At 39.0% G+C, this 15684-nt stretch overlaps 4 protein-coding genes across 8 annotated transcripts; 1 reads left to right on the forward strand and 3 right to left on the reverse strand.

Moving 5' to 3' along the window:
* LOC109716281 (probable LRR receptor-like serine/threonine-protein kinase At1g14390) lies at window positions 151-3629 on the reverse strand. Of its 2 annotated transcripts, none has more exons than XM_020241621.1 (7): window positions 2425-3629; window positions 2088-2221; window positions 1697-1934; window positions 1384-1592; window positions 1245-1294; window positions 922-1036; window positions 151-509 (listed from the first exon to the last, which is right to left on the reverse strand). In XM_020241621.1, exons 1-7 carry the CDS (start codon window positions 3401-3403, stop codon window positions 279-281), a joined length of 1956 nt encoding a protein of 651 aa, XP_020097210.1. In that variant the 5' UTR covers window positions 3404-3629; the 3' UTR covers window positions 151-278. The 2 variants fall into 2 exon arrangements, with proteins under 2 accessions (XP_020097210.1, XP_020097209.1); XM_020241620.1 differs by having other exon boundaries at window positions 922-1042; window positions 2425-3627.
* LOC109716282 lies at window positions 5307-7930 on the reverse strand. The gene is made up of 5 exons (XM_020241622.1): window positions 7317-7930; window positions 6689-7049; window positions 5787-6249; window positions 5650-5696; window positions 5307-5548 (listed from the first exon to the last, which is right to left on the reverse strand). The coding sequence occupies exons 1-5, from the start codon at window positions 7448-7450 to the stop codon at window positions 5504-5506; spliced, it is 1050 nt and encodes a 349-aa protein (XP_020097211.1). The 5' UTR covers window positions 7451-7930; the 3' UTR covers window positions 5307-5503.
* LOC109716284 lies at window positions 7930-10049 on the forward strand. 4 transcript variants are annotated; one of them, XM_020241625.1, is made up of 3 exons: window positions 7930-8283; window positions 8359-8571; window positions 8781-10049. In XM_020241625.1, exons 1-2 carry the CDS (start codon window positions 7963-7965, stop codon window positions 8554-8556), a joined length of 519 nt encoding a protein of 172 aa, XP_020097214.1. In that variant the 5' UTR covers window positions 7930-7962; the 3' UTR covers window positions 8557-8571; window positions 8781-10049. The 4 variants fall into 4 exon arrangements, with proteins under 4 accessions (XP_020097214.1, XP_020097216.1, XP_020097217.1 ...); XM_020241627.1 differs by having other exon boundaries at window positions 9644-10049; XM_020241628.1 differs by having other exon boundaries at window positions 7932-8283; window positions 9673-10049.
* On the reverse strand, window positions 10439-13825 carry LOC109716283 (small GTPase LIP1). Its single transcript, XM_020241623.1, has 7 exons — window positions 13398-13825; window positions 12632-12723; window positions 12402-12543; window positions 11912-12216; window positions 11636-11689; window positions 11381-11508; window positions 10439-10968 (listed from the first exon to the last, which is right to left on the reverse strand). The coding sequence occupies exons 1-7, from the start codon at window positions 13489-13491 to the stop codon at window positions 10776-10778; spliced, it is 1008 nt and encodes a 335-aa protein (XP_020097212.1). The 5' UTR covers window positions 13492-13825; the 3' UTR covers window positions 10439-10775.

Genomic DNA, 15684 nt, shown 5'->3' on the forward strand with positions numbered 1-15684 from the left:
TACATTTACATCAAAAAGAAAAAAAAAAGGAAGAAGCCGAAAAGTTTTGAACAAATTCCTGTTGGAGAATGTTGTTTTGAAGAAATCACAGGATCTGTTGGAGAATGTTATTTTGAAGAAATCACAGGATTGCAGAAAAATTTGACCACATTATGGTAATACAACTTCAATTATTTGTATAAGTTCTAAGTCTAAATTTACAAAAATTATCATCATAAAAGAGGCAAAAACTCAAGATCAAACATGAAAAAACCTAGAGAGTCAACCAGTAGGATCTACTACTGAATGATTACATTCTCGCTGGTAGCCCAGCCATCTTGTACTTGCACAGAATATTGCAAATTCCAAATAACATCATCAATTGACGGGCGCTCCTTAGGATCTTTAGAAAGACAATTGAGGGTTATCTCGACTGCCGTTTTCAGGGAGTCGAGGGCGAATGTGCCATGAATTGCGCGATCTATCGTTTCTTCCAGCTTTTCTGCTCCATCATTTAAGCTCTGTTGTAGCTGTGGAACGAAAGCATTTTGAATGATATTATTTTACTTGAACGAGTTTTGAAATTCAGGACGCAATCATAATTTTTTGCAAATTTTAGCACTTTCTTGCCAGAAACAAAGAAAATAGAAAAATTATTAAAGCCATATTTGTGGTTTTAATAATGTGACAACTTATTTCATAAAATCTTTACAATGCTTCATGCAAATATATTCCTCATGAAGTAATTGATTGGAGAAATACTCACCAAGTTCTCCTGTGATTCAATTCATTACTATCTATGAATATTGTTTTGTCTATAATTCTGTTGCAGGTACTCCGAAGATAAAAACTGAATTGTTTGCGCTAATTATAGAGGAAAGTCTATCGGAATGTCCCATATTTCATTTAGTAACAATCAATTAGAAGAAAAGGATATTGTACCTGAACTCTCAAAACATCCATCTCTTCTTGCGATTCGACAGATTTGCCAGTGATAGTTTCTAGAAGAATGAGGCCCAACTGGTAAATATCTTCTCTTTCACCTCGTTCCACATAACTAATACCATTAAAAACCCGGAACATAATTAGATTTTGAACATAGAAGTGAAAATTGAAACGTAAATCAGTGCAGAAATTTTTTTTTCTCTGCCATATAATCAAGCATTTGGTTTCATCTTCTGGTATTTTTGCATATGTGTAAATAACGTGTAAATACAACTAAGCAAATTTTCGACTTCAATTTTACGTATGTGAAAAAAAAGTACCTGCTGAGGTCATTGTCTTCCATCACTGCAAAAGTGCTATCAGGACCTCTCTGATAGATAAAAGGTAGAATGCTTAGCCGAGAGCCAGATAAGGATTAGAAACAAAAATCTTCGCATGAAACCCAATTTTTTCGCACACCTTGGTAGTTTTATCGCTTGGGAGTACAGGGAGATTGTAGTCGGTAATTTTCGCCCTTAGGGTTTTATCCAACAAAATGTTTTCGATTGAGAGATCATTACCCACAATTCCTGGATCAGTCACAGTGTGCAAGATCTTGATTCCCCTCGCAACGCCAATAACAGCTGCTGCTCTTTGTGGCCATTTCATCATCTTGCGCTTTCTCCATTCTGATAAGTAATGAGAAGGAAAGAAGAAAAATAAGAGAGTGAAAAAGAGATAGACACTTAAAAGAAAAGGAAAATCTTCTTCTCTTGTTATTTGATATTCTTACCTGTAAGATGACTCCTCAATGTTCCATTTGATATGTACTCAAAGACAAGAAATACAGTAGTGTTTGCATTGTCCTGTCCATTGTCAGTGCAGTGTCCAATAATGCTAACCAAATGTTGGTGCCTGAGCTTCGATATCGTGTCCATATAGCGGACCAGGCTCTGAGGTGAATACTTTTGCTTTAGATCAAAACATCTGATCATAATCATTGAGCCATCCTGGAGCAAACCTTTGTAACACTAGACCTCGAGAAGAAGAAAAAGAAAGATCTAGTTAAAATAGAACTAAAATAGTCATCCTTAAGTTTTATTAGGGATCATGAAAAACATCTTTCATGATCATTACAGTTTCTGTTGTACAAAACTTGTGAGACCTTTGATTTAACAACATACCTGTTTGTGAGGACCATTTCTCATCAAATTTGATGCATCAAAGTTATTTGTGGCTTCTTCTAGTTCCTTCATTGTAAAAATGCGATAAGGAATTAGTCCTAGTGATTCTGTTATCACTGCTTGAGATGCATGCCCTAAAAAAGAAGATATTTTGTCAGTTGAGTAAAGCTATCAGCTATGCATCAAACTTTTTATACTCATCATCTAAACTTCTATTTTTTTTTACCCTAATTTGTTAGCAGGTTGTTTGATCTTCCACAGAAAAAGAAGTCCATTACAATACATCAGAAATACTAAGGAAAAAGAAAACAACCGAAGGATAGGAAAGTAACTATACTTTTGTCCACAGGATTTCTATGAGTGACTTGAATAATTGAGGATTTCCGAGCATCGGATATCAGCAATGTCCATCTTTTTGGGTGATTTTCTCTCAACTTTCTCAATACCAACACTACTAATAAAACCAACAGGGCTACACCACCAATGATCCCCCCAACAACGCAGAAGAGTAAACCAAATTTCCTCCTTGATCCACTCTTCTCTTCGTGACTCGACAAATTCGCGGCCAATGCTCCCTGATTACAGTAAGAAATCGGCCTCTGGTACTTGGAATCATCTAAACAATTAGCCTTATCAATCACAACCCGGTTCAGAGAATCTGTGCGAAAACAAGAAGGAAGAGCTCCGATCAAAAGATTGTCCGATATGTTAACGAATCGAAGGCGACCGCCGCAAGAAAGATCGGTCGGAATGTGCCCTGATAGCGTGTTTCCGGATAAATCTAAGAACTCCAAAGATGGATGAGAAAACAGGGGAGGTGGGATCTCCCCTGCTAATCTATTCCCTCTCAGGTCCAATTCTGTTATAGCCGTTAGAGATTTGAAATCGGGGAGTGTGCCGTTGAATGAGTTCCCCGCCAAGATGAGATTTTGGAGGCTGCCCATTGCCAAAAGCTGTGGCGGGATTGGCCCGGATAAGTAGTTGGAGCTCAGGTTGAGGAGTTGGAGTGAGGAGAGGCGATGGATTTGCGGCGGGACGGGGCCGTGGAGGCCCAGGGAGACTAGGGAGAGGGAGGTGAGGTGGGGGAGAGTGGAGAGGGCGGCGAAGAGGGCGTCGGCGGAGGCGGCGGAGAGGGGGCGGTGGAGGCGACTGCCGCCGGTGATGGAGAGGCGGGGTGAGGGCGGGAGGGAGCAGGGGTTGGAGGAGTTGAGGAACGCGGAGAGCGGCGGAGGGATTTGAGATTGGGATGGAGAGCAGAGCAGAGAAGCAAGGGGGAGAGTGAGGAGGATGGGAATTGTGTGTGATAAAAATGGCATCTTTGACGTGGGGGTGGATTTAATGATGAGAAATGGAGAATGTGAGATTAATAGGATTCATAATACCGCCAATAGTGGGAACTGAAATAAGCTCTGTTCTTACACTCTGATAGAGAGAGAGAGAGAGAGAGAGAGGAACTTAGAATGGAATGAGGGAGGGGGGAATGTAGCATTGCTAAACATAAGGTAGCAGTTGTGTTTGTGTACCGGTGTATTTAATGTCACGTGGTGGTGGTTGTGGGCTCGTGGCTCACTTATTATTAGAGAGCTGGGAGTGGATTTGGTAAGGTGAGTATTAACATCTTCTTAATCCCTCAATAATATGCTATATGTTATGCATGAGAAAGACAGTGACATTCATTGTTATTATTATAAGGGATTAAGGGATAAAATTTATAGTTGGTGAGGGATGATGCAGCAAAGACCCTCTCATCTCGTTCGGCTTATAATTCGTTTATGATGGGGAAAGCACATGAAACCAGCTGTATGTCACGACATAAAGATTTTCTCCGCGATTTCGCTTTGCAATCACCTAAACTCCAAAGCGGACATCTGACGGAGGTTTTGGCTTGGAAACTTCTGGAAGCTTCTACATGGATCTCGAGGCTGATGGTGCGGATACCGGAGGGTCAAGAGTCCCTTAGAGTTTTTAGGATAATAACTGTATGACTCTTCGAGTTCTATGCTTATTTATTAGGACTCTTGGAAGACCGCGTGGCCTTCCCTTTTGGCTAGTAATATTGTGCAACTTGGCACCTTTTCATTTGCACTATGGGCGACGAGTGGCCTATAAATAATGTGGCCTCTACCCTCTCTCATTTCAGAATCCTCTATTGTATTCTCAACTATTGAAGTAATAGAAGAGCTTTCTTCTTATCTCTTTTGTACTTAGTCTAGGGCGAGCGAGGTCCTAATTTAGCAAGTAGAGAGGCAGGCTTGCTCACTTCACGAAGGAAGGCGAGCGCCGCACGGGCTTTGTGAGCAAATTCGTTAAGTCCGTGACATGTAGCTCTGAAAAGGACCTCAGAGATCTACCTCCCTTTCTATCTCAAGCTTATTCTCTTTGATTTCGACAAGATAAGGAGTCATTATCACCTGCACTTAGCGCACCGTGTCTCACCACGCATCTCATATTCCGAGCAATTTGTCTCATCTTATGCTGTCAATTTAATCACTTAGCTTATCTAAACAGTGAAAATTGAAGTCTAAGGTAAGGCATCCAAGTTCTTTGTGTAAGTGAGGGAATTTGGAAACCAATGGATACAGCTCAGTGAATAAACACATCAGATGCCATGTACTATTGCTTTTATTCTTGTTTACCCTACCAAATATGACTTTGGTCTACTTTTTTTCCAGGTTCTCTCTCTATGAAAGTAGTTTTGAGCAATAGTACAAAGAAGGCCAATATCTTCCCAATCAAAAAGGCACAAGATGCAGTCGAACTCAAACAACTGCCACACTACATTTCATTACATTCCAAGTTTCCTCTTCTACTTGGCAACTTGTTAGGTATGCTGTGCTCTTCACGACATGTTGTCTCTTTTGACTTGTAGTGTTTGTTGGTTGTCTTGGGAACTCTCAGTGTCCTTATTAGTGCATGACAAATTATTGCATGGTCCATCATGAACCACCATTTTTTATGGCTTGGGTCCTCTCAAACTTGATTGCAATATAATTTACGGCATTTTAAAAATGTCCACTTGTTTTACTCCAAAAATAAATTTGTTCTTGCTGAAAAATCACAATTTCAGAAAGCTAAAAAATTAACATCTAGCATGCAGAGATTTTTCTGAAGTTTGGAGAAAGGCTACTTCATGGAATGAGAGAGAATTAGTACACAGACGTCGAAAGGAAAAAAAAAAAGCTTCGACTTACACAAGAATACAAGCAAAACTCAACAACATCCTTAAAAGACTCCATTTATAACTTTTATGGAGTAGAATATCAAATATAAGCTCCAATATTATATCAATAATCACACTTTAAAGACAAACATAACTTATCTTCACACTCAGCAATCCCAGTAAAAGAAAAAAAAAAAAACAAAAGAATCTTCACACTCAGCAATACATGATCATATGAGAAGTCAGGTTGATTCATTCAAATTTCTTCAATAATTTCCCCACGCACCCGTAATTCGACACCCTACAAGTGAAAACACTATATTGCTAAGAGATGGTAAGGACATCCAAAATAGGTTGTAAGTTGCTTGTTCAATCCGAAAAGAAAAACGGATTTATGCATACCATGTTCTCTTTGTCTTCATGTGCAACCTCCTTCGGCAGCAGGGCAACTAAACCAACAAAAGAACAACCACTGTATTAGTCATTGTAATTTATATTATGTACTTGATCAGTAAAGACAATCTACAATTGCAACTTACCTGCTTCAGCGTTAGGTTTGTTTTCTAAACCAATGTCTTCATTTCCAGCTTTTGATTGACCCCTCCTTTGCTTTTGAGTTTTCTTCTGAGTATGCTTAGTATTAGAATCTTTAACCAGGAGTTCACTCACTGGGTTCTTGTTATAGGATCCCCTCACCCTAGATGCAGGTTGTTTCTTCTGAACACCCTCCTTCCTATTTAAATCAGCCGAAGGAAATGTATTTGAATTCAATGATTTGGGTTTCAAATTCCCCCTTCTTGTTACCGCAGAAGTGTTGCGAGTTTCCTTCTCTGATTTTCCTTCTTTAGGTGGCTGAGAATTTGTTTCAGAGACCTTTACCTTCTCAAGATCATCCGCTATGTTGTAAATTTGGAGTAAATCTTTCACCGAGTCTCCAAGTTCGGTTGCAAGTTTATGTTTGATTACGTAGGATCTGAGCTCTTCACGCATTCGATCAAAATGCTGCGGAATGATTGAATTACTTAGAAGAATTTCTAATGTTGAGCATATCTATCTACATATAGTGGACTAGTGAACTAAAATATCGAAAATGGGTAATATGCCTTGTACCATCATGACATGCAACTTGTCCTCAATATGTTACTTGAACACTCTGCGAGTTACTGAACTTTCTCATATATTGTAATTCTTTTACTGTCATAAAGAAAAGAGAATTTTGATGCTGTAAAATGATTTTGTAACCCTGTTCTAAGTAAATTGGAACAACAATGTCATTCTAAAGGAGTAAAACGATCAATTTACAGGAAACATTTTTTTTCTTCCGAGTTTCTGGTGTCAATGACAGAAGAGCAATATGCCAGTTGAAGTAGTTCTGGAAAAAAAAATTGCAATACCATAACATTATGATGACTAGAATGATACTAAATAGATACATACACACCTCACATCCCGATTCCATCGCGAGCTTAAAGAAGCCTAGCGATATCGAGTGCTTCGAAGCTGCCTCCGCAAGCTTAATCTGCGTCAGCCAGTAAGAAACCGAAGACAATGCGTTGAAACTACTACGCCTGCTCCAAGACCTCGGAGCATCGGAAGATGGAGTGTCGCTTTTCCCTCGCGTATTATTTCTCCTTGCTCGAATCTCAGTTACTGGGGTTACACTCCCGACCGGAGGGGCCGGATGTGGGCTACAAACTGATTTGGTGGGCATAGAGGGCCTCCGCGGAGGTTTGGCAGAATGGTCTTTTCTGGAAAGATCTAGAACATTCATACTCTGGGTAACAGCTGAAGAAGGCTTTCCTCTAGGAAATTTGTTGCAGGAGAAAATGCTCTCAGAAATAGGTACAATGCTCAACGAAGCGCAGAAAAGGTAAAACACGGTTGTAGTTTTTTTTTTTTTAAAAAAAGAAAATTTTCTTACAAATCCTGAAAAGTAAACTTTTGCTTATCTGATTTCTATCAAAGAAAACTCAAAACTAAGTACAATTAGATTCAGATCTAAGCATCCTATCTTAACAACAAGTGGAGGAAATAGTTATTATGGATCTTAAAGGTCATAAAAATGATACCTTTTTGCGGCGGCAGAGTTAGAAGCATCCTGCTTTCCCTCCTTGGGCTTTGTTGCCGATCGCAGCGGATACCGCAACGTCGATGATCCCACTGTTGCACTGCGGCCGGATGATCGCTTGCCATTGGTTTCCATCTCTCTTGGATGTTCTTTTTCTCTGTTTTTTTTTTTTTTTTTTTTTTTTTTTTTTTTTACTTTTTTTTGGAGAAGTAGCACTTACAAGTATATTTCTTTCGGAGCAGTTTCTTTGTGGATTTGGTTTTCCTTTTCTAATGGTTTGTTATTATAGAAGAGAAGTGGAGTGAGGAACAGAGGAGAGCGGAGTGGGCCAAGTGAAGCTACTTCTTTGTTTGAATTGGAATTTGAGCGGGAAAAGGATGTGTCAGGATTTAAATTAAGATTCAACGGTCGCCAACACATCGCGGGCCACAGCGAAACGCGGCACCGGGCCCACGTGAATAATGATTGCGGGTCTACGGGGCCGGGCCCCCCAAACGAATACCCCATGGGCCGAGCATATATGGGCCACAGGTCTATTGCTCCGCAATTCGACAAAATATGGCCCAATATGAGGCCCAATATAATTAGGGGAGGCGTGGGTTCCTGATAAGTGTGACCATGGGCGGGGCGATGATCATGCGCACTTAATGGCGGCGGCGGCGGCGGAAGCAACCGAAGCAAACCCTAACCCTAATCCTAGATCGGAGGGGGAGAGCGCGCCTTGGGTGGAGGTACACCTCTTCCGGCGAGGGAGAGGCCCCGTCGGCGTCTTCCGATCGCGCCTCGGCGGAGCCGCCGGAGACCGCCTCGACGTCCGCGGCATCCTCGCCGAGCACGGGCTCCGCTCCCTCTTCGCCTTCCAGGCCCCCTCCCACAGGGGCTTCCCCATCCGCTTCGCCCCCGCCGATGGCCGGTCCCGCCTCCCCTTCCGGCCCGGATCTGTCGTCTTCCTCGACGGGGACCCCAAGGTGAACACCAACGAACGCCGTGGTGGTGTGAAAATGTTGTGATGCGTCTCACCTGTTCGACGAAATGCCTCGCAGGATTCCTTGGCGAAGCCGATCGCGGCGATCGGCTTGGGAGTGGCGGTGCCGGCGCTTTTGATAGCGCTCATGGTGAAGGGGGTTCCGGAGGCGTTGAAGAGATCGAGGTCGGTCGGCGGCGGGCTCTTCCCTCCTTGGATTCTTGCTTGCATGCTTGTGCTCTACGTTCGGTCGCGGAGGAGACCGGCAGTTTCCTGAAGTATGGCTTTCGAGGTATGTTGAATCATGGATGCCTTAGCTTTCCTAAAGCTCTTCGTATTGGGCCTATGATTGAGATGAATCGAAGTTGAGAACCAAACTTGAACTTGTCCCATAAATTTAGGCACTTACTATAGTTGGTCACGTTTATCTTAAAGTGAGATTGTAAATTTTGTGAAAATGCTTGAGCAAGTTGCGCAACTCACAATCGTCTTTTTTACTAGAATTCGACAAAGCAAAGATTCCGACCAACTTGAATTCAACACAAGATTGGGACTTGAATATAAGAACTTATATCAGCTGCCACTATTACACAAACAAGATAGAAAGCTGGTTTTTGGTAGATAATGTCCAACTGATTGAAGGATAATGGGTATCAGTTAGCCATAAAAGGATCAGTATACTAGGTAATAAACTTGACTCAAGCCTCAAGCAATTTTGATTTATTCCGCTGAGTAACTAAAAGCTGCAACTAGTTGGGATTTATATGGTGTCAATTCGGTTTTGTTGGTATCATGTCTATTGATCTATAGATGCCTCCTTAGTCCATGGCTCCATTGTGGAAGTAGTACCTGTATGGTGGAAGCAACAATAAATGTCACACCCTGTACCCACTTCAGAAGATAGTAGGAAATTATACACATATGAGGACAAGTATATTAGTATTAGTAATCTGGTCTTGTGTTTTGGTCTACATGGTTAATGAGCAGGCCATCTAAGCTGCTAATACTAGTAGCTTTTCAGGCTTTACAAAAATTCTTCCTTCGGTTCGGCTGCAATTCTATTTCTTCATCCATACCATGTATTAGCTTTCTGTCATGCAAGTATTCTAGTTTAGCTTTCAATTGGTCTTTCTTATATTGTCAATACTACACGATCACTCAATTCTCTGATTTGGAGGAATGATGTTCAGTAATGATCTAACAGAAAAGATTAACTTTGGAAGCATAGCGCACATGTATCATTATTTCAAAATGTTACTTTTGATAGTAATGAGTATTCTCAACCTACGAGGTTATTAACTGTTTTTTAACCTAACTTTCCTTGTCGAATAGTATGAAGGAACAAAATATTTTGGTATTGGCAACTTAACGGAAGAGTCAAAGTTCTTTACAGGCAATGTTGGCATAGTTCAAGCAATGTATATATATCATGAATGGCAATCAAATATTTGAGATACAAAAACTGAGTTGGGGCTCTTGCGGAGGGCATGGGAATTGGCCGTTACTTCTTTGGTTTGATATCTTCATTTCTCTTCTGTCGTCTAAGTTGATCATTGATGGTGCTTTGTATTTTTCGTGAATACGAGTTTCTGTATGTATATATATCTAATACGCCTCTTTATGTATTAAACCACATCACTTTGGGTATGAGAGAGCATCAACTTTGTTCCATTATGTCTATATATGAGCATTACTTTTGTGCCCACTCATGCATTAGTTGATTTATTTTCTTTTTGTGTAATAATAACAAGAAGTTGTTCTTTTTCTTTCTTTCTTTTGTTTTGTGCGTGCATAACGAAAATGTTCTGAGGCAATACATTAATGTGAAGTTGACTTGTGCAAACATAGAAACACTGTCAAATAGATGGAAGACAAGTTCTTTTTCTGTCTTATTAAAATCTTTTTTTTTTTTCGTCCTGCAAGTCTACAAAAGTGCTTACAAAAAATTAATGTTGCCCTCATCGATAATCTTCTGTAATGCCTTATCCAAGTTCATCCAACAATACCAACAATAGCCTTCAGCAATGCATCTAACCATCTTCACCAATTTTCGTTTTTTGGCCTGCAATATACCATATAATCATGTATTTTGTTCTTCTGCACATAACACCAACTCAGCATAGCAGACGCTTCATTTCTTGAGAATAATCTGGTACTGGTGAAATTACAAAATGAATGAAGGTATCGTTTTTACTAGCACAGAGGTAACGGGAAAAGTTTTTACAGCAACAAGATACAGCTGACGAAATTTCCTCTCTCACATGAATTAACACGTGGTTTTTCTCAAAAAAAAAAAGGAAAAAGAAAACATCTTTCACAAACTCAGATGTAGGAGGGAGCTAACTGCAAAAGAATCATTTGTTATCTATCCATTTCAGTGTTTCAACAATCAATTGTACAATGTTCTACCACAGGTGAGTGCTTATCCGCATCGGTAAATCACTTTGACTGGCATGTTCTTTCCATATCGGAAGACTATCTGTTTGCATGGCAAAGTCAAACATTGATATCAGCTCGACTCGATTTGATGCTGCCAATTTCAGGCAGGCTGGATGCTGAATATCTTTGAAAGCTGTAGTTCTCCGATGCGGACATGGGCTGCTGTGGATTGAGTGTTGGAGGTGGTGTGAGGTTTCGCTGGGCCGGAAGAGGGGCCAGTGTATTGTACTTGTAATTGCCGCTGCTAAAACTGCAAGAGAGAATTGAAATTTAAGTCACTGTTTACAAACCAGAAGATCATGCATTTATTTGCAGTCTGAGACATCAGAGAACAAGTAACAACTCACAAAAAGTTAACCGAACAAGATAAGTAATGTATTCCAAATTTACTAAAGAAAACCTGCATGCATTTTCAATTAAAGAGCAGCTAGAACACAGAAAAAGGTGCATCTCATTTATGTGATATGATGTGTAAATGCAGTTCAACTTTTACCTTCAGCTATTTATACAACCAAGGCAAATCTTTTAGCCTTTACTCTTCCGAAATTATATATTCCCGAATACTATATTCTTTTGTCAAATAATTGCAAAACACAAATCTTAATGGTATGCCTGCAAAACACAAATCTTAATGGTATGCCTATATCTCAGAAGGTACAAACCTCAGCCGCTTGTGAAAGTGATCATCATCACTTAAATTCTCGCCTAAATGGGTGGAGGTCTGCACCGGAGAGGCAGACCAGGCATTTGAGGCAGGAAGCTCATCAGAGAAATATCTTCTCCTGATTAACTGAAAAGGATGCATTTGAGTTACATATATAAGCATAAAACTTAGACAACAAAACAAGGCATTTGAGTTACATATGTAAGCATAAAACTTAGACCCAAAAAAAAAAAAAGCTTTGATATATACAGACCATCCGAAAAAACTTGATCACAGCTTCTTTGTCATATCTTGCCTCTTTGGCAGCCTGTAAATGACAAAGAGAATTACTTGCAATCATGCACAAACATAGATAACTAGGCATAAAGAAAATAGAGATCAAGTGCAATGACAATAAGAAGACTTGCCATTGACTGTTAAGACAACACATAAACTAAAAATTATCAAATAAATGAATTCAAATCAATATGTGGATAAAAGAAACAGACGCTAAGATCAGTTACAATAAGTAGGAAGTTTCAGTTCTTACAGCAAGGAGTCCTGAACTGCCAGGAAAGCTCTCAGTTAGAGGCAATTCTTCACTAGATGGGAGCAAGCCCTGCTTCTCCACCCACTGCCTAGCGACATCAACAAGATTCCCACTGCTAATCCTAGTTCCTTCCTTCGCAGAAATATCAGCTTTGTTAGCAATAACTAGGTAAGGAACAGGAAGGCCACCGGGCCCACCAGATCCCAAAGGAGCTGAGAATGTCCCGGTTGCTGAAATCTCCGCCGCCCACTTCTGCAAGTTTGTTTTCGTCCTTCTTTGTGTCAGATCATGAACAAATATAACACCTAAGGAACAAACATAGATAAGTGAACAGAACATTTAGATCTTAGAAATAATTCACAGTTTGCATTTTGGGTATGATAAAACCAAAAAGAAGCTTTGATTTAATTAGCTTTAACTATCTTGCTCTAAATTATTTTCTTGATTTTGGGACAATCAATACAGACGAAGAAGAGTAGATAAAACTTGCCATTGATTTGTGTATAGAAAAGAGATCGGCAGTCCTTGTATCGTTCGTGACCTGAGATATCCCAAAGCTCAACAAAGAAGTTTCTCTCGGTATCACCTTTTATGCCATTGGAAGAGCTCCCAGCGCTTCCATAAGTAATATGCTGTATAATAAAACGATTTAGATATGTGAGGAATCCTCTGGCCGGAACCACAATGAAGCCAGGCGGAAAGAAAAGATTAAACACTTACTTTCACTCCTACTGTGCAGCCGATAGTTTGAGCCGGCCGAGCGATTGCAGAACCCTTCAGAATTAGATTTACCAATGATGTTTTCCCTACCCCTGCAGTACATTGACGATCAAGTTTGGCAACTGATCTACCTTCTAACAGATAAACATTTCAATAAAATATCCGTGCTCATCCTGCGACACATCTGCACGCGCATTGAATCATGTTCCTAAACATCTAGGACACCCAAAACTTAAAATGACATAAACAACATATGGCAACATCAATAAATTTCCTTGAGGCGAGCTAGAAACAAAACGAAAATGTTAATTCTCCAAACTGAAAGATCAACGATTGATCACTTCCTCCTATATTGGTTGCACCAAAAGGAATTCATGGATACCGATTTCTTAACTTTTAACACAGGCATTTCGCTGATTATGCAAGGTTGATTAGCAAAATCGTATTGACTTATTCGCCATCGGCTTTTACTCTTTTCATAAGAAGAATCAAAAAGCTTGCAAAACATCCCCTTTTCCGCCAACATTACGAGCAACATAAGAACAGGCATGCAACAAAACTAGTACCACATAGTTTTTGCACTAGTGCACATTGATATGCACATTAACATAATTCTCACTTCGCTATGCGATGTATTTACAAAAGTTCCTACTAAATTGGCAAAATTAGAGGAGGAAACAAGTTAAACAGCAAAATTTTCTCACGCAGTGACCATTACCAGATTCAAATCTATGAACAAGTTTAAGAAATGAAGTAGATGAATCACCTGAATCCCCAACGACGAGGACTCGGACTTGGCCGCAGGGCGGGCCCCCGTTCTGCTCCCTGCTGCTTCCCCTCTCCCTCTCCCTCCAAAACATCGCCTCTACCGCGCCCAGATCCCTCAATCGCAGCTAAATACCCCTCTAATCCCCCCGAAAATCCCCAAATCTCACCAAAATTAGGGCATCACTTACGAAGCGAAGCTCATCCGCGCGCGAGAGAGAAAGAGAGAGGGGGGGAGAGATGAAGAAACCCTAATCCGGTGAATCGGATCGAAGGGGAAATGGAGTAATCGATTCGATCGAGCTACACGAACGAAAAATTTGGTCCCAAATTTGAGGATTTGTGGAAACTGAAGGTGATCGAAGAGCGAGATCTGACGAGAAATTTCGTACTTTTGGGCTCACCAGTGAAAGAGCACCGCGGAACAGACGAACTTTGTTACCTGCACCTGGTGTATATGTGTAGTTATACACCGTACCCTTGGGAAACGTGCGAACTTATATGAACTATTTGATCACATTGAGTTTGCTAACCAACTTTCTATATAAAGTTTAATTTTACTGTGGAACCTTTTAATTTATTTAATTTAAATTAATCGATATATTTTGATTGCAAAATTTAAATTCGTTGTTTATTTTTACAGACTTAGTTGGTATATTTTATGTAATTTTTGTAACTAAAAATTTACGAAAATAATTAGCTTTTAAAGGGCGGATAATTGACTCAAAATAATTTATAGTTCAAATATATTATATACTTTTTTATTTTTTGAAGAAAGATTGTAAATTATCTAATTTATTTTTTAATAAAAATAAACTTAATTAAAAATATAAAATAATTATATTTCGAATTTAGAACCTTAAATATATTGATCATCAAATCCTTAGTTAGAAATACAAATATATAATTGATTGTATTCATTCACTATAGAATTTTTTTTCCCCCTTCAAAAAAAGTAATATAGATTTTTAAAATTATTTAATATTTTCGTAATAGCTTTTAGGAGTTTATAATTTTTTTGTACATAGTTCTTTTAAAAATGGCGCAGGTCACATTTATAGAAATAGACTACAATTGTGAGCTATTAATCACCAAAAATGTAATGAAATGGACTCCTCATCTTTCAATTTTTTTTTTAATCAGTACCTCTTTAATTTCTAAATCTTTGATTAAATTCTCTATTGTTTTTTTTTTTTTTTTAGAGAATAGGATAGCAATGCTACCGTGGCTGATCAAACGACGATGCCCGGCTCGCCGTTCGAATCTCGATCGGCTGCGATTATCGCTCCCGAGTGCTCGCTGCGAAATTAGATGAGCCGAGCTTGAACAAAAAAAAAGTTCGAAATTCATTTCAATCCGAGCTTGAGTATTACTCGCTCGCTCAAATTAGGCTCGAAAAGCTCGAATATATATATATATATATATATATAAATATAATATAGGCTAAGTGAGTAACCTAAGTTTAGTTACAATTGAGCCAATATTGCTTGGTCATAAAAACAATCTAAATATGCCAATAAAAAATAAAATTTTACTAAATTTACACTCTCTCTCCTCTTTTTTTTTTAACAAAGCCTTAAATTCCTATCTCTCTTTTCTCTCTCTCTCTCTCTCCTCAGCGCAACCTGAAGCGCCCCAAGTTACAGTAAAGCACAGTGCCCGCATGTTGCCCATACCTTGCCATTAAATTTGTGCTTAAAAATATACAGGAATATTTTTCAGATAGAAATTTTATTTATATAAAATTTGATTTTAGTTATATATAAATGATAGTTTAATCTAATATTTGTCTATATAATTTATTTCATTTTTTGACGCATAGGTGAAAAAAGAATAATATAAAAATGAAGACGGAAGGAAAGACAGTGAAGTCTGAAAAGATTAGATATTCAACTCGTAAATTATTTTCTTTATATTATAATACCGTATTTCATATAATTAGTTTATCTTGAACTATTAGATATATTTTTTGTATCAAATTAAAAATAATGTTCTATACAAATTAAACTATAATCGTACAATGTGAGAATTTCATAGCGGCTCGCTTAGGGCTCGAGCTCGCTCGACTCAAAATTAGCGTCGCTCGACTTCGCTTCCGAATTTATTTCAAGCCGAGCTTGAGCTTAAATTTAGGCTCGAAATTAATTTCAAGCCGAATTTGAGCTGAGGCAAGCTCGCTCGAGCTCGGCTCGTTTCCACCCCTAATGCTACCCGCTACGTTTATTTTTTAAAAAAATAAACTTAGCTGGAAATGTGAATTAATTATAATTCGAATTTGGAAATCTTGC

This window comes from Ananas comosus, linkage group 10 (genome assembly GCF_001540865.1).
Source record: "Ananas comosus cultivar F153 linkage group 10, ASM154086v1, whole genome shotgun sequence".
Classification (NCBI taxonomy): domain Eukaryota; kingdom Viridiplantae; phylum Streptophyta; class Magnoliopsida; order Poales; family Bromeliaceae; genus Ananas; species Ananas comosus.

What these genes read in the sequence shown, in the direction of transcription:
- LOC109716281 (XM_020241620.1), bottom strand. Translation starts at nt 3,403, where the DNA reads ATGCCATTTTTATCACACACAATTCCCATCCTCCTCACTCTCCCCCTT. An exon ending in TAGAAATCCTGTGGACAAAA is followed by an intron (nt 2,222 to 2,424) that starts GTATAGTTACTT and finishes CTTCTTTTTTAG; the next exon opens with GGCATGCATCTCAAGCAGTG. An exon ending in GAAATGGTCCTCACAAACAG is followed by an intron (nt 1,935 to 2,087) that starts GTATGTTGTTAA and finishes CTCGAGGTCTAG; the next exon opens with TGTTACAAAGGTTTGCTCCA.
- LOC109716282 (XM_020241622.1), bottom strand. Translation starts at nt 7,450, where the DNA reads ATGGAAACCAATGGCAAGCGATCATCCGGCCGCAGTGCAACAGTGGGA. An exon ending in CAAACCTAACGCTGAAGCAG is followed by an intron (nt 5,697 to 5,786) that starts GTAAGTTGCAAT and finishes TTGTTGGTTTAG; the next exon opens with TTGCCCTGCTGCCGAAGGAG. An exon ending in ATGAAGACAAAGAGAACATG is followed by an intron (nt 5,549 to 5,649) that starts GTATGCATAAAT and finishes TTTCACTTGTAG; the next exon opens with GGTGTCGAATTACGGGTGCG.
- LOC109716284 (XM_020241625.1), top strand. Translation starts at nt 7,963, where the DNA reads ATGGCGGCGGCGGCGGCGGAAGCAACCGAAGCAAACCCTAACCCTAAT. An exon ending in TCCTCGACGGGGACCCCAAG is followed by an intron (nt 8,284 to 8,358) that starts GTGAACACCAAC and finishes AATGCCTCGCAG; the next exon opens with GATTCCTTGGCGAAGCCGAT.
- LOC109716283 (XM_020241623.1), bottom strand. Translation starts at nt 13,491, where the DNA reads ATGTTTTGGAGGGAGAGGGAGAGGGGAAGCAGCAGGGAGCAGAACGGG. An exon ending in CCTCGTCGTTGGGGATTCAG is followed by an intron (nt 12,724 to 13,397) that starts GTGATTCATCTA and finishes AATGTACTGCAG; the next exon opens with GGGTAGGGAAAACATCATTG. An exon ending in CACTTTCACAAGCGGCTGAG is followed by an intron (nt 10,969 to 11,380) that starts GTTTGTACCTTC and finishes TCTCTCTTGCAG; the next exon opens with TTTTAGCAGCGGCAATTACA.